Raw genomic sequence first — 25,376 nt, forward strand, 5'->3', positions numbered from 1 at the left:
AAAACTACAGAGGTTCTCATTGCATTGCCTGTGAAAGAATGTGTGGTAACAGGAAGGTTTGTGCTATAGAAGTGGCATAACTCAGGCAGATTGGATGGGGCTCAATGGCAATATAAGAAAGCTTTTAAATATTTTTAAAAGATGGCAGTTGGATGGAGAAGTTGATCTATTTTCAAGTGTCAGAACACAAAAAAGCACACGGGAAAAGATGGTAGGATGGACTCAGGACAGACATGGAATTTAGGATTGGGACCCCGCACAATGTGGATTAACAAAGCATTGCTTCAGGCTTGGCATCTGGAGAGCAGCGATTGAGGTTGGGAGAGGAGTTTTTATGTCAGGATAGACTTCCTATTTCGCAAACTCAGTCAAGAGCTCGTACTTCTGAGTCAATGTGAACATTTTATTAAAGGTAAAGCAAATGTGGGCCATTCCCAAGGAAGCCATTCAGCACCTGTATGTGTTGCTAATGAGAGGGAGGGGCCTAATTACACATGAAGCAACTTTCAGCCAAGAATCACAGAACCTTTTCTGATAATGTAATCTTTATCAAGGGAGATAGAGAAGCTAGTGGATTTAAAGTTGCATGTTCTTGCTCCTTGTCATCTTAACAGGCAATTCTAACAAGAGCAAAACTATTGACACCAGGAATTTTTCGATCTAAATGCCAATAAACCACGGGGTAGAATTTTAGATCTGTGCTTTGGGAAATGGTGAAATAATAGTAGCAGTAGCAACAGCAGCAGCAGTAAGTGCTTACATAGCATTAACACATATTAACTAATTTAAGCTTTATAACAAGGGTGGGGAATCTTTTTTCTGCCAAGGGCCATTTGGATATTTATACCATCATTTGTGGGCCATAGAAAATCAACTTAAAATTAGCCTATTATATTTGGTCAAATATTTAATTAACTTACCCCTAATGCTTTTGTAGGGCCAGACCAAATGATTCTGTAGGCCTTCTACAGCCCACAGGCCGGGTGTGCCCCACCCCTGCTTTATATCAATCCTGTGAGGTGGGTTTACTATCACCACCCCCATTTTATGGATGATAAACTGAGGAATAAAGAGGTTAAATAACTTCTTCAAGATCTCACCCAATGAGTGGCAGAGGTAGGCTTTGAACCCAAAGTGTCTTGGTCCAGAGAATGTGCTTTTAACCAGGACTCTCTAATTCTCAATTTGAGCCATTCTAACCAGTATAAAATGTACCTATGTCTTCGTGGAATATAGCTGTGAAACTGAGGCCATAAACTTCAGGGGTGGTTTTCTATTCTGTCCCAGGCTTTCCTTGGAAAGAAGAAGTTTGCACAAATTATAAATTATTAGAAGTAAGACTCTTATTCCTTTCATATTTGTATCCTCCAGGGCCCATAGCAGGTGCTCTATAGGCATCAGTCAAAGTAAACCAAATAGTCTCTATGATTTTCCCCTCTTTCTGTAAAATTCTTTTCACTATTGAACATGAGAGGAGGGTGTGAATGCATAGCTCTACCCTAAACTCCCAAAGGCAAGGTGGCATTTCACCAAATCCTGACTTCAAACTCAAGGTTTGTCTCTAGTCCTTCTTGCCTACTAGGCTGTTGGTTCCAGCCAAAGGAATCACTGGTTGCTGGGGTCACCTAGTGCTTCTGTCACCTGTCACATGTTCATATATGTAAAGGCTGTAGATTATGTTCAAAATTGGAGGCTGAAAGACCTGAGTTTGAATATTGGCAGCCAAACTTCTTAGCTATGTGGCCTTGAACAAGTCATTCTATTCAGCCTTTCTGAGCTCAGTGTCATCATTTATGAAATGAGGGTGCTAGCCTATTCAGAGAAAGATTGTGAGGATCAAATAAGACAACATAGCAACTACCATAGTGCTTGGAACAGGGTTGCTGGGTGCTCAAATTGCAGAAACTGAAATTTCCAGTTATATTGCAACTCCTTGGATCATATCTTACATGTTGTCAGGGATTCTTCTCCACTCCCTCCACCCTTCTCCCTATCCTTCCCTCCTCCTGCTTGACTTCTTTACTCTTTGCTCTCAGTTTCATCACCAAAATCCCAATTTTTTTATTTGTTGCTTATTGGCTTAACCAATATTTGGGGTCCTTTTGGTTCTGCCCCAGGAGATATTTGGCTACCAGACTCACGGCTGCCGGAAAACCCTCTGCCTTGCTGGATCCATCTTCTCATTTGGGATCCTCCCCTTGGTGTTTTACTGGAAACCTGCTTGGCATGTGTGGGCAAATTGTGTCCCGTGTTCCTTGCAAGAAGCAGACATCGTGTTGCTAAGGACAACAGTAAGTGTGTACTTGGTTTTGTACCTGGGGGCCCTTTCTCTTAGATAATGTGGAGAGATGTGCACAAATCAGGTGGCAGGAGGAGGCTCCAGCCTCAGATTCCATCACAACCTTGCCTTTACATATTCACCAAGAATTCAATAATTTGTGTATTGTGGGATTTCACAGGGTATTCCTTTTAAATGTGTGAGTTGTATGAATATTAGAGCAGAAAATTATCACGTTAATAGCTAAAAATAATAGGTAGTGGGAAGTAGTTAAGTCAGGCTACAACCCACAAAATTCACATTGATCCCCCCCTCCCCCCTCCCCCCGCATGCTGACATATTCATGCCTATCCCAGCCCTCTCCACTGGGGCGACTCTGAGGAAGGAAGGGGGGAGGTTGGTTGGAGAGAAGGAGCACTCCTCTGAGGAGAATACTGTCTTTCCCTGCTCATTTGAGAGAGCCACAGTTATTGACTGGAGTGTGTTGCATCCTGCAGATATGCTTGGGTAAGAAATGCAACCATCTTGTCCCCAAGGTCATTGGCTTTCTCTGCTAACCCAAGATCCTGGCATTAAGTGAGTTTTTCTAAATTTGCTCCCAAAATACTTCCTCCTAGCACTCATTACACTTAGGCAATGTGCATAGTTTCTGCCGGATTGTCAGCTCCATAAAGGAAGGGATCATTTCTAACTCAATTGCTGTATCCCTAGTTCCTGCACATATTGGGGATTCCATAAACAAGTGGTGGCTGAAGACTGAAGTGAACATTCCTATTTACAGGCATCAAAGGACAGTCTCAGGGAGGATGCTTTTTTGCCTGAGTGTCTCAAATAATACTTCAGCCCATATGACTCACAATGACAACCAGATTCTTGACAAATCAACCTCTATTGAGCTGTTAGCTTCTTCTGTATACAGAAATCTCTCTAGTAAACATTATATTTAATGCAGCAAGAGGGAAAGATAGTCTCATAACTGGGCAAAAAATTCCACATTTTAATCTAACAGAGTTGGGGCTAGAACTCAATGAACTTGGCAATTGGATGAAGTTTGTCTTTGTTGACTTACTCCACTGGCATCAGCCCAACTCCTTGTTTCTGGATCCTGGTTGCTTCAAGAGCCACCTGCTCTATGTCCCAGCCTAGCTGACATGTGAGCTATAACGTAAGTGATAGCTGAGGCACCTCCTCCCAGGGTCAACTTTATTTTAACTAAAGACTTTTAGAATATAAGCTTCAATACTTTAAAAATGCAAGATTATTGTGGAGTAAGAACAAGTCATATTGATGAGGTTGGGGTGGGGGCCTTACACCACTGCTGGCTCACACTATAATCTTCATGAAGGGTCACAGAATATGCATAAGGGAAGAGTGCCTGGCACTTACCAAGGAAGACTTCATCATTTGACCAGTGAGGAAATGGGGCCAGGAGAGACGATATAATTTACGGCTTTCCTAGGTGGGTGAGGGGCTTAACTAGGATAAGTCCCATATATCCTAGCTCCTAGTGCAGAGCTGTTCCCATGCAATTGTACTTAGACCATTGATTCCTAAACTTCAACCAGCATCAGAATCACCTGGAGGATTTATTAACTGCCCTCCCTGTGGAGTTTCTAATTAATTAGATTTGCATGTTTAACACTTTCTCAGTTGATGCTAATGCTTCTGGTAAGACCATGCTTTGAGAAACACCACTGTGGATAGTTATAACTCATGCTAATGAGCACACTTGGTTTTTTGGGAGAGGAATAGAAGCCTGGGCATTTGCTTTATGGTTCAGCCAATATATATTTATATAGTCTCAAGGGGAATGATCCAGATTTATCCAAGTGTTATAAGTGGTCTTTCTGTACAGAGCCTGGTTGTCTTCCTGGAGCAGAGGTAGGTAAAGGTTTGCTTTCCGTAGCTCCAAGTTGGGACAAAAGAACATATGGAAGACCACATATTTGGGATCTTTTCTTAGATCAACCCCCTCCACATGAACTTAAGGACCTATGAGATCCTTATTTGCTGGCATAAAGGAGGATTTGGAAAAGTACTTACATCTACCCCATGGTACTTCCTTTTCCCAGAACTAGTTCTCAGTGGGTGATGTTTTTGCTGCAACAGAAACCACCTCAGATTCAGAAAAGCTTTCTGCCTCTCAGAGCGCATCACCAGACTCTTCAGATCTGAGAACGTCTGCTTGGCTGAGCTATACTCTCTCAGGTTGCTGGCAGAGTCAAAGCATGGATAAAAATAAGAGGAACTAAGCAGACAAAGGCAAGGGAAGGGAGGAAAATGAAAGAAATGGCAAGGAAGTTGGTAAAAGTAAAATGAAGAGGGGCAAAGAGAGAGAAAGATCTTATAAGAGTGAAAAAAAATAAAAATGTGTCAACCAACAAGAAGTTAGTATATTTGGGGATTTGGAGTCAAAAGTTTTAAAGTCTAGTCCTAGCACCTTTGATGTGTTACACCTTAGATTTGTTACCTAACCATTCAAGACCTCAACTTCCCCACTTTTAAAATTGGACTAGTAAAAGTGCCTGTTGTTTTTGGGACTGGTGTGAGGATGAAGTGAGATTATGTATGTAACAGCCATTTGCAAACTATAAAGTTCATTATCAAACTTGTATATATATCCTATACTAATAAAAGACAAACATGCAAATTGATCGTACTTTCGCTATGACTTAAGACATGCCCACCAGCCAATCAGAGTGACTATATGCAAATTAACCCAACCAAGATGGTGGCCGGCAGCCATGGAGCTGGAGCGAGCAGGAGGCTTGCTTGCTCCAGTGATGGAGGAAGCCAAGGTTCCCTGCCTGCCGCGGCCCAGCTCTGAGTTCCACTGAAAGCAACAAAGTTTCAATTATAGAAGGTAAACGAACCCCAGATACCTGCTTTCAGCCAGCCGTAGCCACGGAGCTGGAGCCAGCAGGAGTGGGTTGCCCCGGGCGATGAAGGAAGCCAAGCTTTCCACAGGCCTCCGCTAAAGGCAGCAAAGTTTCAATTATAGAAGGCGAATAAATCTCAGGATAAAAAAAGAAAAAAAGGAGAGGCTGTGAGCTTATGTCGCCAGGGTTCTTGGCCAGCCTGAAAATGGCCCTCAGCCCCTCACCCAGACTGGCCAGGCACCCCAGTGGGGACCCTCCACCCTAAAGGGGGTGTGTCCAGCCTGAAAACAGCCATCAGCCCCTCACCCAGGCTGGCCAAACCTCCATGGGGTGAGGGTCCTCACTGGGGTGGACATCCTCCGAGGGGTCCCACATTGCATGAGGGCATAGGCCGGGCTGAGGGACCCCCTGAGTGTACAAATTTTTGTGCACCGGGCCTCTAGTGCAGTGATGGCGAACCTATGACACTCGTGTTAGAGGTGACACACGAACTCATTTTTTTGGTTGATTTTTCTTTGTTAAATGGCATTTAAATATATAAAATAAATATCACAAATATAAGTCTTTGTTTTACTATGATTGCAAATATCAAAAAGTTTCTATATGTGACACGGCACCAGAGTTAAGTTAGGGTTTTTCAAAATGCTGACACGCCGAGCTCAAAAGGTTCGCTATTACTGCTCTAGTGTGTATGTGTGTGTGTGTGTGTGTGTGAATATATATACACACACACATATATATATATATATATATATATATACATATATATATATATATATATATATATTACTGCTCAAGCAACTACATGAGCCTGCTGTACCAAAGAGCTTGTTGTAGACTAGGCACACCCATATATACTGGCCCAGCTCATTGGATGCTGTGTCCTCCCCTAACTAGCCAGGAGGACTGACATTCTCTCCTAGGACAGGAGACATGGAGAAGGTTTCTTGTGACTGAGAATCCACAACTCCAATTGATATCCAATCAAGTCATCTCTCCTAGTTGCATGTTATCAGCTTTGCAACTGGACCTAGACTAGAAAGACTTAAAAAGTCATAGGTACCTCAGAGAGCTGCATTCTATCATCCTGACTCTTTCTTAGCCCCTTTGCAAGTCTACTAAGCCCTTCTACCCTTTCATGGCCTTTCTCAAATAATCAGAACAGTGAAAATCAGCTTCAATCTTGCCTTTTTCATCTTAATTTATTTTAATTTTTAATTACTTGCATTTGTGTGTCACTTAAAATGGATTTGAGTCTCTCTAAATAAATGAGATTCTAAATTAGACTTTATGTAATTAGACAAGAACTTAATTATTCCTGAGCCTTAGATAAAAATAAGCATTGGGTACCAATAGCTTAAAAGTCTGCTGCTAGGTTATTTGCATTAAAATGACACATAAGGATATTTTATTTGAATTGTAGTACAATCATTGGACTATAAAGACTTACCATTGAGGACTAGATGACTTGAAAATATGTTGTATATCTGTTATTTATGTTATTAAAAATCAGGACTTGATACTTATCATCAATCTCACACTGGTAAGATTACAGATCATTATCACAGATGCTGATTAGGTAGTAATTTCTTAACATTTAAAAAAAAGTCATAATGCACTGACTGAAAGTCTTTAGCACCCTGTTTATTTTCAGTTCCCCTTCTCATATTAAGTGCCTTTATGAGTGAGATTTTTCCAAAAGATAAGAGCAATTACACTTTTATTTTATAATTTTAAAAGTGACATTTTATTCATTATTCATCTACTTTTGAATTTTAACCAATATCTCTAGCGATGTCATATTTCTATGCAAATAACATGATTTATATTCACTGGCATTTTGAATTCTGATGCTCCTATGATTTCCATAGTTTTCATCTTTATTATAATAACAAACATATTTTTCCCTTCACTGTCATTGTATGTCACATGTTGTCAAAGACTCATGTTGTGCAGAGAAGGACTTAGTGATGATTGGTTATTAGGCCTGACCAAAGGAATTTAGTTTCAATGTTTTAATAATAGGAGCATTTTTCCTTCCATTTCACCTAAAGGTGCCAGTGCTAGAGGGCTTTTGTTTGCCAAGTCAGAAATTCTGCGAATCAGCAGTGCAAATGTGATCTAAAGTCCACAAGCCCATCAGGGTATTCATCAGCCACAAGGATTTGTAGTCATGTTTCCTGGATCTCTTACCTCCTCTCCACTCTCCTCCTCTGCAACCTGGTGTCTCCAAGCCCAGGCTTCCCACATCAACACCATTTTCTATGTTTTGTTTAAACTTTCACTCATAACATTTCATCTTATATTCCCTATCTCCTCTATTTGTTCATTCTTATTTATTTATTCAATAAATATTCATTGATCTCTAATCATATCTCAGATATTGTTATAAGCATTGAGAATACAGCTATGAACAAAACAGATAGAAATACCTGTCCTTACAGAGTGACATTCTGGTGAGGAGTCAACTCAAGCACACATACATCTGTACATACATGCACACACTCATACACATATATTCTCTGTAGAGTAAATGTAGAAAGTAGGTATTCTATCTCTATTTATTCAACCCTATTCATTCATCTGCCATATACTACCTTCTCTATTAAGGCTTTGTTGATCCATTCTCTGCCCCAGTTCTGGAGGGAATTTCATTCGCTTTTAGCTCTGTATTTTTATCTTTGACTGCTATAATGCTTTTAGCAGTCTACCTTATATTAAAATGGCATTCACTTTACATCTTATAAAATAGCATTTCATTGATTATTTTATTTACTTCTTGTAATAACCTTGGAAAATGGGGGCATTATCATCTCTATTTTACAGATGAATGAACAAGAAACTTTTCCAAATAGTAAATGTCAGCTAGGTGCCTCCCTACCTCCCTTCCTCCCTCCTTCATAAATTTGATGAGCACAGGTTGTGTGCCAGCCACAGTGGTAGCTCATGGCCGGGGGCAGAGGTATAACAATGAGTAAAATCAGGGTTTTTGACATCATGGAGATCACTACACAAATACATGTAAAAATTCCAACTGTTCTAAGTACTACTTAGGAAAGCTTCATGGATAGACTTTCCTGAGCTTCAACAGATAATAAGAGTTCAAAGGTGATGGTGGAGAGGAGCACATGAGAAATAGTCCAGGTAAAGGGAATAGGTGAACAAAGAACTTGAACCTGTCTCCTGACTCAAAATCCAGAGTTGTTTTCTACTATGCCACATTCCTTTTTATAGCTTTTTTCTTCTATTAGTTTATAAGCTTTTGAACACAAAAACTATGGCTTACTTTTCATTCCTCACAGCACCTAGCACATGGCTGCAACGGGTGTTAAATACTTATTTAATTCCACTTATTAGTTCCATTAAATAAATATAATTGAATCTGTAATAAATGGTTTCATGTTTTCTACCAGCACTGTATTACAAAGACACTAAAATGAAACATCAAGATTGAGGAAGTAAGAGAAGATAGTATTATGTCTCCTTTAAGTACACATTCCCTCTTCTGAATCCTATTCCCCCCTCCCTCTATTTCAAATATTTAAGGCTTTTCCTTAAACATTTAGCTGGAAATACCAGAGATGCTGTGGGTTGGCCTTTCAGAAATGATTCTATATTCAGACAAATAGTTTTGAGACCATTATCCTTTATAAGGCAGTGCAACTTATTTTGTGATTTACAGTTTGCAAAGTATTTGCATATATATTGTCTCATTTGGTCTTTACTGGTAGAGGTTACTTTCCCCCCACTTTACAGATGGAGGCAAAGAGAAGTTAAAAGAAATGCTCAGGAATACTAGCTGTACATAATGAAAGCAGAGTTTCTGCTGAAAGTTGAACTAGAGTCTAAACTGGAGATCTTATTACTCCCTGTCCAGGGACAAACTCTCCAAAGGCATACTGTGAAGTGGTTTAAGAGTAAAGAGTGGTGTCTGAGTGCTTGGGCTTGATTCCCAGTGTTTCCCTTGACCTACCTTGGGCAATATGTTAGCTTGGGCTGGCAGAACAGAATACCACAGATGGTTCCTTAAACAACAGCAATTTCTCAGTATTCTGGAAGAGAGAAGTCCAAGATCAAGATTGGCAGGGTTGGTTTCTGGTGAGAACTTTCTTCCTGGCTGGCAGACTGCCAGGTGCTTTCTCTCTGTGTTCTCACATGAGACGGAGAGCTCTGGTGTCTCTGCCTCTTCTTATAAGGGCACCAGCCCTGTGGATTAGGGTGACACCCCTATGACCTCCCTTAATTACCCCCTTAAAGGCCCTATCTGAAAATGCAGGCACATTGGGGACAGGGCCTCAACATATGAATTTTGGGGAATTCAGTTTATAATAGACAAGATATCCCCTTTCTGCCTCCTTTTCCTCTTCAGTTAGGTGGGGCTAACAATAGTACCTCCCTCACGGTCATAGGGACTAAATGAAGTGGGATGTTGTAAGCGCTGAGATGAAACTATGCCTGGCTTGCAGGTATTCCATGGCCATTGGTTACTACACACATTTTTAAACCAATTTAAACTTTTTATTGATTACTTCTTAACTACATAATGCGTCTCCAGATATTTAAGAAAATGATTGTAAAAACAAATAAGTCCAAAACACCAGTCTTTCTGGAAACATGTGCTGAGTTGTTTGGGGTTTTCTTTTTTGCACACAAACATAGACATAGCCTTCACTTTGTCATGTAACATCCCTTCTTTGGCACTCACCACATTCATTTTTTTGGTCAACATGTCCCAGGAATATTGAGAAAATAATTAGTGTGAGATTTTTCCAATGCTTAAAACCATTTCTCTATCTTTTATAACTAAATCCTAGGTTTTAGCCAATGTCAACTTTTTCCAGCCAGGTGACTTTGGGATTACGAGGCCATGCTGATTGGAGTATCAGTGGGCCTGGCCAAGAGGGGGAAAGAGAAAAAACAAAAGAGAGACACTTAATAACAGAAAGAATAGTTTGCCACCAAAGTTATGGGTCTTTAAAGGTAGCACAGTGTTTTAGAAAGATCCTGAGACATGTAAGTTATTACTTCATCTATAATTCTCTACTTCACTTCAGTGAAAGTTCAGCTTTTTAGCATTGCAATGTCTCCATCTCCAAGGGAAAGGTTCTGATTTCCTAAGGTCTCCTAAACCATTGAGTGGATTATTTTTTCTTTTTAAGGCAAATTCAGAAGTATATTTTTTGTGTGGAGAAAACTCCTATACAAGGGGATAAGTCACAGCATTGGCCTGAACTTTAGGTGACTGCTATACTGCCTTTAAATTCTAAGAGATGAAGTGCTCAGAGCAAATGTTGGAAGAAGATAAGCAAGGTCACTCATTTCACTCAAAGATAAAAGCTCACCTGGCATTTTCAGGTGTAGGAAGTGCAAGGCCTTAGGAAATAAAAAATGCCCATGTTTCCTTCTCCATCTTTCTGTCTAGGTCAAGCATAGGTCCTCTGTGTACGTTCAATTCTTCGAAATGCACTCTTGAATTATTTTAACATCTACTCTTTTAGAGCTCAAGGACTGATCTCATTAATTCTCTTGAGAAAGAGAAGGTACACTCTAGCTTTGCGGGTAGTGTGGATTATTTGTATTACAAAGCATACAAAGCAATTATTTAAGGTAGTAGCTGCTCTGGTGCATTTAGGTATTTCACAAATCATTAACTGCTCGAGAGAGCTGAGAAACAGACTGAAATGGAAGCAGCCATTTCCAAGTGACGATTTTTTTTTCAAGATAGGAAAAATAATAGACTCCAAGCTCCTGCTCCCTCTTTAGCCTAGAATACATATTCTCCTTTCCTCTCTTTAAGTTTCCTGTGGCTAGATCTCAACCATCCATTTAGGGTCTAATTCAAAGTTTTGGAACCTCCCTAATTTCTTTGAGTGACTGTCTCCTAAACCATTAGGATACAGAGATTCTTACCACACTACTAATATGTCCCCATTGCACTGCCCTTTGCCTTATCACTGCCCTTGGACTGTGGGCGGGGCTGTGTCTGTGCTCCAGCCAGGCCAGCACAGATTGTGTGTTTGTGTGTGTGCACAGAGTCAGCTCAGACATTGTTTATGAAAAGAGTGGGTGTGGTAGAGACAATTCCCAGCTCTGACCTACATTCCCCAGGCATCATATTATTTCTCAAGCGTGACTTTCCCTGCTATCCTTCCTAGCTCCTGTGGTTCACCAGGCAGCCAAGTAGATTTTATGTGTATCATATACCCCTTCAGATAATAGCCACTGTTATTATCACATCAGTATATAATGGACCACTGTGGTACCTGTTACGCAATTCAGCGCTGCTCCCTCTAGTTTTCTTCTGTGATGAAGTCATCGGTGACCTGCAAAGGGAAGCAGCTTCAGTGAGGGTCATGAAAGAAAGTACCTTCTCCAATCCTACCTGTGCTGATGTCTTGACAATCACCTTTGGGCATGTTCAGTCCATGCATTTAGTCTTTTTTTTTCCCATTCATTCTCAGACTGCCACTGAGCTGGTTGCAGTTGTCCACATGGATGGAATATGAAGGTCTTTGCCTTCAATATAGTCTAGATCAGTGGTTCTCAACCTGTGGGTCACGACTCCTTTGGCAGTCGAATGACCCTTTCATAGGGGTCACCTAAGACCATCCTGTATATTAGATATTTACATTACAACTCATAACAGTAGCAACATTACAGTTTTGAAGTAGCAACGAAAATAATTTTATGGTTGGGTCACAACATGAGGAACTGTATTTAAAGGGCCAGAAGGTTGAGAACCACTGGTCTAGATGAACTAGGAGAATATAAAACAGAAAGTGATTAGGAGCACAAGAGTGGGACAGTTAGAATCTCTGGAGTTAGTATAGTGACAGCCCTCTGTGCCTCTCTCCCACCCCAGATTCCATCCCTACCCTCACTCCTTGAGTGGGTGTTAAAGGGGCTGTTCTGGAAGTGGTAGACTTTAAGGTAAGCTTGGAAACATGGGCAGAGTTTCGATAACCTGGATTCCTCACCCTCAGAAACTCAAAGAAACCCTTTAGAATACTTGCTTTTTTCCCCCTTTGACATTTTGCATCTGGCTACAGCCTGTGGCTGGAGGGTAATAGGGAAAACCAGCTCTTACCTGAGAATCAACCTCTTGACTCTCATGCTCTGTTGTGTGTGCCAGTGCCTCCCATCCATGTCCTCAGTGAGTGATGACAAGAGTCTTTCCCTCGGGGCTCTATATCTACCGGCTTTCAAAGGTATATAATTCTGTCTAGAATATTGATTAGTTCCACAAACATATAGAATTATATTGAAATGATGTTTTTTTAGGTTGAATTTTAACCTGATGACATCTCTTAACTTCACGGGGGGTTTGGTGTCTATTTCCCCAGGATGAATTCCAAACCTACTCTCGGAAAAAGGTAATGTGGATCTACCTGTCAGCGTTAAACGGCGCATTTGGTCTCACTCCTGACCACCCTCTCATTACAGATGAGGAGTGTCTCATAAATAGAGCTATAAGAAAGCCAGAACTAAAGGTAAGTACATTCATGGTTACTGCTGAGGCTAGAAAATTTTAATCCCCCCCCCCCCCCCGCCAAAAAATGTAAGATTAAATTCAGATCCTCCACTGTGTTAATTTTCAGTTGACGGTGTAGAACATTTAAATGGTTATGTGCAACCTTGATGACAACCTTGGACCAATTACTAAATTCTGCCCACCTCTAATATTAATTGCTAATAAATTGAGGTATACCAAGATTAATATGATGCCATGTATATAGTAGATGCTCAGTACATATTAGCTCTTAGTAGAATCAAGCCCTGTATTATAATCTATGTAACAGAGCTCATTGTGCAATAATGTTAATCACCAGGAATAGCCCAGGAGTCACCTGCAAGAGTCTATCATTCAAATGTGTTTGAGTTATTTTGAGTCTATCATTCAAATGTGTTTGAGTTATTTCCACCTCTCCATATTAAATGAGCACTGCTTGGATTATGACTAGTTAACATTCATACTAAATATTTTATATGACTGACAATTTTCTCTTGTGTGTGTGTGTGTGTGTGTGTGTGTGTGTGTGTGTGTGTGTGTGTGTGTAAACAGCTGTTTAAATTAGTTTTATGAGCTCCAGGTCAATTTAAAAAAAATAACAACAGTCAATTGTTGAACAGTTTCTGTATTGTCAATTGTTACTACTCAAAATCAAAAGAGGTCAAGCACCTCCAACTAACAATCGCTTAATCTATTAGGTGGCCACTCACCTGGAGAAATAAACATCCAAAATCACCCTTATGGACATGGCCTCAGAGTATGATTAAGCTCTGGCATCTTTAACTGCATCAGACAAATAAGTGGACAGACAAATGAAGGAATGCTCAAGTAAAGAATCAAAATATGAGGAAGGGGCAGAGATCTTGGAGTGGAACATTCTGGTACCCAGGCTTGATATCTTCATTTACCAGCATAAGGCACAGGGAGTTTGGCTAGTTACTGCCTTTCTGAGCTTTGAGTTTCTTAATTTGTAAAACAAGAGTAGTTACTTCATCTTTGCCTGTTTCTCAGGACTGTTTGAACCTAAAAGGAGAAGAAGGATATTAAGGTGATTTATATTCATAAAGGACTGAAACTTTCATTAAAATTAGAGATGTCACAGGCTCAGCCATGACAACACTGATGGCAATAACAAAGACAACAAAACTAAAATGATAACCAGTCAGGGCCTTTTAGAGGGAGTTTGGAGACTGCAGCTAAGAACTTTGTCAAGTTTGCAAATGTAAGCTAAGAGAGACTCTATAAACCATCTTGTAGGATTGCATGCAATATTGAAACCCAGGGTCTAACCTGTTCAATAAGATGTTCTTACAACATATTCCAATAAGAAACGAAGAGCAGGAAGCCCAGGGAGGGGAAGCTTCCTGGATCTGAGCTGAAAGAGGAAATTCACCCTGCAGCAGATCCCTGATTTCCTAATTACTATTTTTTTTTATCTCAAATTCCAGGAAATGGGCAAATAAACTCCACCTCTTGCAAGTATAATGCTTACCCTCTTACCAGCCTAGAGCCTCAGAAGGTGATGAGGGAAGCAGAGAAACTCTAGGCAGAGATATTTCTTGCTAGGGGAATCTCAAAGGCATTTAAAAGGTCTATGACAGAGTCATTCTTCTTACTCTGAAGAATGGCTTTAGAAATTGTCAGGAGTTAATGGAATTTCTTTTTTTCTGGCCGGAGGTAAAACTTATCAGTAACCTCTTTATTCCTCATTATTGCTGCCTTCCTCTGCTGATGTTTTGTGTCCAATATGTTTTATAAATTTCTCAATCTCAGTTTGTGGTTTCACAGCCTCTCGACCCATGTTCTCTAACTTGGCAGTGCCTCACATTCTACCATCATTTGTCCTTTAAAATTTTTCCAACATGAATTTTGAACTTATAGACTTAATAAAGTAGGGAACCTTCCCTTTATACAATTCCTGGAAGTTATGGGATTTTCAGAACTTCTTCTGAGACTAGCCTGATTATTAGATTATTTGAGAAACTGGACTTGGGGCCAGCTGGGCTTGAGTTTGAATTCTAGCCTTGCTTCTTTATAGCTTCAATCTTGGACAAGTTACTTAATCAAAATGAACTTTGGAGGTGAAGTGAAGATGAAAATAATATCTGTCCTACCACAGGGTGATGAAAAAGACTAAAGAGGATGTGTAAAAAGCTCCCAAGTACTCATAAACAGTAGCTATGATTATAATACAGCTCCATTAGCAAAATTGCAGGGAGTATGGGAAAGGAAAAGAAGATGTTAGGCAAGAAATTTGAGTTTCAAAGATGGGCCATGACAACTATCATAATCTGTGCTGGTTACTTTCAAATACTCTTCTTCACTCGAACTTGCAACTTGTGAAGGAGAAAGAATCATTTCCAGTAGCAATTAATTCAAACCTTATGCTCAAAATCAATTGGAAAATAGGATTTATTTTTAAAAGATATTATGCAACCAACCTCATTGAAAAACACCCATTCTGTAAAAACAAAAAGTGCAGCATTTAACATTCTTACTTGGTAACTACAAATGTGTGTGTGTGTGTGTGTGTGTGTGTGTGTGTGTGTGTGGGTGTATGCTTACATGCATGCACCATGTACCTTCACATGTATTTATGTATTCATATGTATTTATGAACAGAGTTCGGAGATTCATTTGAGGTAGCCCAGGTCTTGGAGCTGAGGAATTTAAACTCTATGTCTAGTTGGCATGTGGTGTACAAAACATTCTTTCTTTTATTTAATAAAAAATGTATTGAGCACTTATTATGTACCAGCTATATACTTTTCCCAGTTTTAGTATTTATCTAATTGTTATATTGACTATAATATTTGTATGTATAGGAATGTTCAAAGGAGTGGCAATGGAACTCAATAATGATCTGGCCTCGATTTATTCACCAAAAAACTGAGGTGCAGAGACATTTAGTTGAAGTTCTCAAGGACACAATTATTAGAGTAGCTATAAAAGGAAGTCTTGAACAGTTTCTTGACTTTGGCTGCACATTAGAATTATCTGAGGAAATTAAAAATATTTATGCCCAGCTGCACCCCAGATAAATGAAATCAGAATCTCTTGGAGGTGGGACCCAGTATCACAACTTTTTCAATGCTCTCCAGTTGATTCTAATGGTCAAAATGAAGCTATAACCATTGCTCCATAGCAATATGACAGACTCACTGCTTTTCTTTGTGCTTAATTAGGTCACCAGTTAATGGAAATTCAGATTCATATACAAAGTTGCTTAAAGAAATCGGAAACAAAAAGGCAAAATTGTCATAAACATTAGCCTTTCCTTTCTTTCCCACCCTACTCTCAGATCCTCACTTCCTGGAGCACTTTTTCTTGCAATAACCTTATCACCCTCTTCTAGTACCTGCTACCAGCCTAATCCTCTTTAGTGCCCCCTTTTTAGTGTACTCTGCAAGTTCATTGACTCTAAAGTCCTACAGACCTCATCTAGCATTTAAGGCAGTACTATCTGATCTTGTTTATTTTTCTTTTCTTTCTTTCCTTCCTTCCTTCCTTCCTTCCTTCCTTCCTTCCTTCCTTCCTTCCTTCCTTCCTTCCTCTCTCTCTCTCTCTCTCTCTCTCTCTCTCTCTCTTTCTCTCTTAATCCTCACCAGAGAATATTTTTTCATTGATTTTTTAGGAAGAGTTGAAAAGAAAGGGAAAGACAGAGAGAAACATCAATGTGAGAGAAACACATCAATTGGTTGCCTCCTGCACAAGCCCTGGGGAGGAGCCTGCAACCAAGGTACATGTTGACTGGAATCGAACCAGGGATCCTTTTGGCCTGCAGGCCGACACTCTATCCATGGAGCCAAACAGGCTAGGGCTGAGTTTTATTTATCTTTCCACCCTCCTTCTCCATTTCTTAAACAGGCACACTGACTTGCCCCTCTTCCACAACTAACTTGTGCATAATGTCTTTGAAATGCTCTCTTGCCATCTCATCTGAGCAAAATTCTTCCAGTCTTTCAAGGCTGCAGCTCAGATGTCATTTTCTCCACAATGCCTCTGTCACCTGCCTTCTCCATATTTCTATAGTATTTCAATACTATATTTTTACTTTTTAAAATCTCTTGACTTATTCATATTTGATGGTATGGTATAGTTTTCTTTGCTTTGTAATATATTTTCTTTCCTTGTTAGGTTATAAGGTAGTGGAATGCGGAGACTGAGTTTTATTCAGATACTTATCCATATAATAGACCCAAGATTCAGGTTGTTTGAATGATGACTTCTAATGAAGAATGCCATTTGTGTAGTCGGAAAGGATAAGACAAGTTAGGAAAAGATAAAATCTTAAATACCCATAGTAGGGCTCTATCTTTGCTTCTTCCACAAATGCTTCTTTAGCCATTAAACATCGTATATATGCTGACCCTCAAACAAGAGACTTTCTTAGTACTTTTCTTTTGTAGGTGAGATACATAAAAGTGCAGAAAATAAGATATGTTTGGAACAACTTAGAAGGACAGTTCCAGAAAATTGGGTAAGTTGTTTTAACAATTGCAAACAAAGAAAAATATTATCTCAAAAATATTACTGCTAAATATATCTTTCTCATTATTACTATTTTAGCTCGTTGGAAGACTGGCTCAGTTCTGCCAAGATACATCTAAAATTTGGATCAGGTCTAACAAGAGAAGAACAAGAGATTAGGTACTATGCATATTGTTATCTACACCTATTCAAAAAGATTCCTACCAGTTAGCCAAATAGATAAGTTAATCATCATCTTAACTGATCAACATCAGAAAACATTATAATGCTCTCCTTAGTTGTATTGAATTAAATGCTTTTACATATATTATCTCACTTTATCAGAGTAGCTTTGTGAGGCAGGTAGAACAGACACCTCATTCATCCCAATATAACAGATGAGTAATCTGAGGCTAAGAGAGGTTTAATGATCTGCACAAGAGCACACAGATGGGCAATGATAAAGAGCTGAGTCTCACACTTCTGACTGTAGGTTTGGTGCTCTTTCTTTTCTACACAAGTCTTCTAAGGTTATTATAATAATAAGGTTGAACCAGTTTTGACTGCAATCAGGAAATATATATTATCCTATGATAACATAGTTAAGTAAAAATTGTGGAGCGGCAGAAGAATACCATGCAAGACATACAGCTCCACAATTCCAAATCAGTTACTAGGCAAAGAAGTTCTAGGAAAGGCATTGGATTGAATATCAAGAACCTGTCACTAATTCACCCTGTGGCTTTGAGCAAATAGTTTCTCTTCTCTGGGCTTTAGTTTCCTAATGGTTAAAAGGGGGAGGAGAACTCTATAAAAGCCTTGCTGGTCCTAAGTTCCTGTGATTCTCACATTCCCCTACACCCCATCTCCTGTACCTTAAATAGATCTAGAATGTTGCAGTATCAGCATCACCAGGAAGCTTGTTAGAAATGCAGAATCTTAGATCACATCTCACCCCTATTGAATCAGAATCTTCATATTAACAAGATCACAAAGTTATTCATATGAACATTAAAGCATGAGAAGCACTGCTCTAATATATTCGACCAAGCCATTGGATCTGAACATTTATGTAGAAAGAAAGAGTGGAAAAGAAAGAGTGGAAAAGAAAGAGAAAGGCTAACCACAGAGAAAGTGGTTAGTATTCTCAACTGCAAAAAACTCATAAAGGTCATTGCTGTGATCAAAGAAACACAACTCTGGGTTTTCAACTAAAGGACTATATAACTCTGTGTAGAGCTATTTTTGAGAGCATACCACCTTTTCATTCACATTGAAACAAAATTGAAACAGCTTCCTATAACTGATTGGGAGTAGGAAGGTAGTTACAGTATTCCTTATCAGTAGAACTACTCTCTCCTATTGATCCCTCTTTTGGAGCCAGGGTTGGGGAGCATGCCAATCTTGAAACACTTGAATGAGACAATTGCTAATATTAAATACCAAAATTACCCTGAGGGAAATATTTAGACTTCAGAAAGAATCTAGTTTAATAGATGCAGTATGATTGTATTTATTGTTTTGGTACCTGGGTATCCCTCCCCCTCACCAATTATTTTGAGAAGGACTAGGGGTCTATCACAAGGGAGGCTTACATTAATCCCTAAAATGAGAAAGTGAATATGGACTAGATATTTTTTGAAAGGGCAAGAAATGAGTTTCATTTTTATTATTAGTTACTGAGTGATCTGTGATCTTTCCCAATAGGAGGTTAATATGTGGGCCTAATACTATTGATGTTGAAATCACACCGATTTGGAAACTGCTCATCAAAGAGGTAATATTACTTTTTTTGATGCTGGATAGAAAATAAAGGAGTTTGGTTCTAGTCAAACAATCAAGTATGCTACTTGTTAATAGGTAACTGTAATTTGGGATATTTTAAAAGAATGACAAACATGTTTTCTTTATATATTTTTCTACTCTTTTTCTTGAAGTCCACCTTTTGCACACAATGCCTGACACAGTATAAGATATGGTGCTCATGTGTCTACTTACCCCCTACTGACTAGATGAATACAAATTCTTTTTATTTTTTAATCCTTTGTTTCTTAGTCTGTCTCAACTTTGCGTAACTAAAATAATCATAAAAATTGAAAACCTATTCTTTTCTTATGGAAAACATATGCAATTTCTTTAGCATCCAAAATTGTAGGAAGAAAAACATCTGTTCAGCCTTCTTAGTTCTATTGATCTCAAAGTGTGTGTGGGAGGAAAAGAATGATTTGGCCATCATTTACTGAGCGAATTTTTCCTCTTTGGCTCTATCACTGGGTTTATTTTTCATTTTATAGTGATTATTTGTGAAACCACATAGCTATACTCTGGGTTTTCTCCTGCAGTTCACCTCCACCCCTCATTGTCTTAAAATAAAGCTTATAAACTCAAGGTACTTTCTCAATATTTCTAGCAAGCTTTCAGGCATGAAAAAAAGCAACAGAATCTGGTAGGCAAAGTTCCTGTGTGCTTCTTCCCTAACCAGAGGCAAGATTACCACTCCTGTGTTAGACAGGCGGGAATTTGAGTAAGGGCACAGAATGTTTTCAACCAAAGCAGGATTACAACTGTTAGGAGTTAGTTAGCCTCTACTTTTCCCCAGTGTTCTAGATGCTCAGTTATAGCTTACCACTCTCAGCTTGGCTCTTATGAGGAAATACCACCTTCAACTCATCCATTAATGTAAAAGTCTTTAATGGCTTCAATTATGGCAGATACTGTGTCATAGAAAACCAGGAAGCATTCTAACTTTATACTAGTAAACCTGAACTAATACTTCATCTTTCCGAAGGCCAGTAAACTGGACATGATAATACCTACTCGTTACACAACTGTTGTGATAGTCAATATAAAAATATGTGAGACACTACTTTGTAAATTATAAGGGTAGTAGTGATTAAAAGTAGGCACTCTGGGGTCAGATTGCTGGAGTCCAAGTCTTGGTCTAGGAGAGTCACAGCTGTGTGACCTTGGGCAAGTTTCTCAAGATCTAAGGTTCAGTCTCTTCATCTTTACAATGGAGATAAACAATGACATCTGTTTAATGATGTAATTATGAGAACTAAGTGAGTAAATTCAGGTGAAGTTGCTTAGTGCAGTGTTTGGCACATGGCAATTCCTGAAGAAATATAATAAGAGTATTGTGTGGGCGATTTATGTCATAGAGATGATTATGAAAGTGAATGTCAATGAATAACTAAGTGCGAAGCCTAAATATCTTTCCATCTTCCTGTTTTTGTCTGCCAACAGGTTTTAAATCCATTTTACATATTTCAACTCTTCAGTGTTTGTTTGTGGTTTAGTGAAGACTATAAGGAATATGCTTTTGCCATCATAATTATGTCCACCATTTCCATAGCTTTGACAGTATATGATCTCAGAACGGTAAGTTTTCCCACAAAACTTACAGTCTCAGAAAGAAAGCAGTAATAACTTTATTGAAATTATGTTAGAAAGGACAGTCAGGACATGGTTATTGTCCACTCCATAATAAAAGAGACCATGTTTTTAATATCTAACACAATAGCTGATGTTCTACTACTGTTAGTTCTTTTTCTTCTCTCATATCCCAATTCCTAAACTTTCAAGTTATTTTTGTTCTCTCTTTGGCTTATTCATGGTGATTAGGCAGAAGATTATGCACAAATTATGAATCATTAATAAATGAAAAAATATATCTAGAAAATACTGATGGATGTTGAAGATGATGGAAGAGGGGTGGAAGGTGGAGGAATCTCTGTATAATATTAACTTCTTTGCTTTTTATGTTTGGTTGGTGTCTACTTGTCAAAGTCCAAATCCATATCATGGCTTTCTTTTTTTTTTTTTTTTTTAAATATATTTTATTGATTTTCTACAGAGAGGAAGGGAGAGAGATAGAGTGTTAGAAACATCGATGAGAGAGGAACATCGATCAGCTGCCTCCTGCACATCTCCTACTGGGGATGTGCCCGCAACCCAGGTACATGCCCTTGACCGGAATCGAACCTGGGACCTTTCAGTCCGCAAGCGGACGCTCTATCCACTGAGCCAAACCGGTTTCGGCTATCATGGCTTTCTTTATGTCTACACCAGGGCATGTAGGTGCTGTTGGAAAAAAAGTCACATAGAACAGATTAGTTGATTTCACTATAAATCATGAATGCCCACCTCATCTGGACAAGGTTTCAAACCAAATCTCCTTTTACATTTCTGAAATGCCTAGCTGCCCATATTCCACTTTTCCTCTGATTCAGCAGATAACCTTGCCACATTTTTTCATAAAGATAGAAACCATAAGACAGGAATTTGCTCAACTCTCCACTTTCCAGCTGTCAAATGACCCTTCTTTCCCCCTCCATCCTGCCCCGATCTCTCATTACAGAGGAGAAAGTGCCCTCTGCCTGCCTTGAGAGAGCATCCTCTCCAGCCTGCTCAGAGTGCTTATCCAGCCATCGGATGATCCCTTCTTGCTCCCTCTCCTCAAGAGCCTTCTCATTAGCACTTAAACATGGTCAAGCTTCTCCCAACTTAAAAAACTTAAATAGCCCTGGCTGGTTTGGCTCAGTGGATAGAGCGTCGGCCTGCAGACTGAGGGGTCCCGGGTTCGATTCTGGTCAGGGGCATGTACCTTGGTTGCGGGCGCATCCCCAATGGGAAGTGTGCAGGAGGCAGCTGATCGATGTTTCTCTCTCATCCGATGTTTCTAGCTCTCTGTTTCTCTCCCTTCCTCTGTGTAGAAAATCAATAAAATATATTTTTAAAAAAACCAAAAAAAAACTTAAATAAATGAAACGATTCCTTCTCTTGACCATTCTTTCGCCTTCAGCTATTAGTCTACCTCTCTACTTCCCTTTATAGGAAAACATCTTGAGTTCTTTATGCACACTGCCATGATTTACTCATCTCCTTCTCATGTTTTGCCTATACTACCTAGATTCTTCTCTCATGACTATTTAAACAACTTTTGTTAAGGTCACCACTATGATCTTAAGGCCTTAAAATTAAGGTAGTTTTAATTTTTTTAAAAAGTAATTTTTAGCTATTTTTTTCTTAATAGAAAGTGTAATATATATGGATATGATAAATATTTCAAACAGTATAAATAAAAAGTAAATATTTCTCCCACTTTAGTTCTTCCAGTGTCCAAGTTACCTTTCAAGAGGCATCTATTGGGACCAGATGTTCCATATATTTTCAGCAATATTATACACATATGCATTAATTTGTTTTACACAAATGGAAGTACATTATATGTATACTGTCATTGACGTACTTTCATATTTTTACTGAATAAATCTTGAATATCTTTTCATATCTGCACAAATATGTTTTCTCTAGATGTAAACCAGGTTTACATTAATAGATGTTAGGTTGTTTCTAGTCTTTTACTATTAAAACAATGCCACAATGATGATTCTTGCACATAAATCTTTTCACACACCCACATACATGTATATTTATAAGTATATATAAATTACAAGTCTATAATTTACATCACATATAAATACATATGTTATAACAGATATATGTATAATTATCTATATCTATATTGATATGAAGATATAAAACTTATGTAATTGAAAGTACTTAATCATGAGCTAGGTACAGTATTTTAATAAATATTGGCCAAATGACCCTTACCCAAGTAATAACAATTTACACTCCTCCCAACAGTAGATGAGTGTTTTCCTTATCTTTGCCAATATAAACAAAAATAGAATCCAATAAATTTAATAGTATGTTTTCCACTGAGTGGAGCACTTGTTCATGTTTTAAGCTGTTTGTTTCTTTTACTATGAACTGTATTCTTGTGCTCCATTAATTTGGTGCTTATTGGTCTTTTGCTGATTTTATGGTCTCCTTCCCACAGTGGATCCTTTTATTTCCAGTACAGATTTCAATAAGCCTCTCAGTTGCATTTGACATAGTTAATGGCTCCAGTGCTTCTTTACCAAGTACTCTTTTCCTTTGGCTTCATTAACAATCCACTCTCTATGCTCTCTAGTTGCTCTTTTCCATTCTCAGTTATAGTTTATCCTCCCCTACCTGACCTGTTAACATAATGGGTGTCTAAAAATAAGGACAATATAAAAATGTATACAACACATACACCATCTTGTATACCATGTGTGTTCCATCTTCCGCTCCCCCTCCACTTGTTCAATCACTTGTATTAGTTTCTTGTGCATTCTTCCAAAAATTGTTTTAGGCAATTTGAGTAAAAAAAAAAAAAAGAAAAAATATATATATATATGTTTTTCTTTCTTTCTTATGCAAAGGTAGCATAATTATATTATTTTCTACATAGCTTTATTATTATTAATAATATGTGTTGAGGGTTTTTTCATATGAGTACACTGAGAGATTTTTCATTATTTTTATAGCTGCATATATCAATAACTTCTAAAGGCATATGCTAAATGACTTCTAATTTTATATATATCTCAAGTCCAAATACCTCTTTTGAGTTCCAAACTCAGATCCCACAATCTATTTCATTCAATATCACTTCTTCAAGAAATATTTTTGCCAATTCCATTGGCTATATATGCTCCAAAAGCACCTTATGTTTTTTGCCTCTTACTACTGATTATAATGATATATTAATATATATATATGATTATTTAATTAAATGTATTTCTCCCATTAGGTTGTAAATTGCTTGATGATAAGAACCAAATTTTGTTGTTGTTGACCATTCATATTATTCCCAACTGTTAGCATAGTTCTGGGGGGGCATAAAGGTTGTTCAACAAATGTTGAGTGAATGTATGAATATATAAAAGTAAGTTATAGCAGAACACTCTGTCTTTGAACTTATCTATTCTATTAACCATTCTTCAGATATATTAATCAAATTTGTAAATGATTTGAAGCTAGTAGATTTAGAGAGTGTCTTAAATGACAAAATCAGAATAAAAACTCACACTAAATGATGGGCACCTTTAACCCTCCCACCTCCAGAACCAGATAAAAGGTCTTTCACACAAAGTTGTTTAATAAATGTAAAATGAAATATAATTTTATTATATTTTTCTTGTTATCTTTTATTGATTCACTCTTAATATACCATATAGTTAATATATTAGAACAATAAATACTACAAGCAAATAGTAGGAACAACCAAATTCCTTATAAAGTTATAGATTAAGAACTCTGATATGGGATGTCCCAAAACTGAAATAATTCTTAGTTCTTAAAGATAGTTAGTATACTAAATGTATATCTGAATGATCAAAGTTCTAGATATTATTTATCTACTTAAGAAAGTAAATAGGAATTTATGGATATCAAAATCACTTTTGAATGGAAGAGCATGCTGGGAAATTCCTTTATGCTAGACAATATGCACTTCTCATTGCTGAGTGAAGAGCACAGTTGAATGCTTTAATAATTGTGTAACAAGCTACTCAGTCTTGTTTTTAGCCAGTACTTTCAGTTGGCCACAAGATAGTGCTCCATCTTTAAAGAAGGCAAATACTTCACTGAGTAATACCTGGGACCTATTCTCAAATAAATAAACCTTTTCTATTTTCCCTCCTTTTCAGCAATCTGTAAAACTCTACCGTCTAGTTGAGTCACATAATAGTATTACAGTCCCTGTATGTGGGAGAAAAGGTAAGTCCCACTATTTTAGATCTATGTGTTGTCCAAATATAATCAGAAAAGTATTGAAATTTGTATTTCTGATGGTTCCTACTACTTTCTTTTTATCTCCTTCTGTGCATTTACCTAAAGAGAGGGGAGACTGGAGATCTTTTCACCTTAAACAAACAACTTTTTTTGAGATAAAACTGATATAGAATAAAATGAACATAAACTATTCAATTTGATAGTTTTGACATATGTACATGTTAACATGAAATTATCACCAAGATAGCAATAATGACTATTTATTACCCCCTAAAGTTGCATTGTGCTTGTTTGTAATTTTCTCTCTCAATTTCTTTCTGCCTATCCCTATGCTCAGGCAAGCAGCTTTGAAGTTTAGAATGTATATAAATGGTATTGTACAGTACGTGTTTTTTTGTCTTTAAAAAAATATTTTGGGTTAATTTTTGGGGGGATTAAAGTTTATAGATATTTTGAAATTCATCCATTTTGTTAAGTATATCAATAGTTCTTTTCTTTTCATCCCCGACTAGAATACCACTGTATGAATTTGTTCATCCATTCACCTGTTGATGAAAATTTGGGTTGTTTCCAGTTTGGGGCTATTACAAATACAATGAACATTTGGGTTCAAATCTTTGTATGGACA

The 25,376-nt window shown here is 38.0% G+C and overlaps 1 protein-coding gene across 5 annotated transcripts in view; it reads left to right on the plus strand.

Moving 5' to 3' along the window:
* Positions 1–25,376, plus strand: part of ATP13A4 (ATPase 13A4) — a 118,593-nt gene that overhangs the window by 26,860 nt on the left and 66,357 nt on the right. For 4 of the 5 annotated variants that reach the window (XR_011470313.1, XM_070406547.1, XM_070406549.1 and 1 more), the window contains exons 2-8: positions 2,118–2,291; positions 12,501–12,647; positions 17,077–17,147; positions 17,237–17,317; positions 18,845–18,914; positions 20,384–20,518; positions 24,664–24,733. Coding sequence is in view for 4 of the 5 variants with exons in the window: in XM_070406547.1 (XP_070262648.1) it covers positions 2,118–2,291; positions 12,501–12,647; positions 17,077–17,147; positions 17,237–17,317; positions 18,845–18,914; positions 20,384–20,518; positions 24,664–24,733 (748 nt within the window). In the remaining variant the exon portion in view is untranslated. The remainder of the gene's footprint in view (positions 1–2,117; positions 2,292–12,500; positions 12,648–17,076; positions 17,148–17,236; positions 17,318–18,844; positions 18,915–20,383; positions 20,519–24,663; positions 24,734–25,376) is intronic. The other variant, XM_070406548.1, reaches the window with a different exon arrangement.

Source organism: Myotis yumanensis, unplaced genomic scaffold (assembly GCF_028538775.1).
Source record: "Myotis yumanensis isolate MYYU_CA2020_CCGP unplaced genomic scaffold, mMyoYum1.0.hap1 SCAF_2, whole genome shotgun sequence".
NCBI classification, from domain to species: Eukaryota; Metazoa; Chordata; class Mammalia; order Chiroptera; family Vespertilionidae; genus Myotis; species Myotis yumanensis.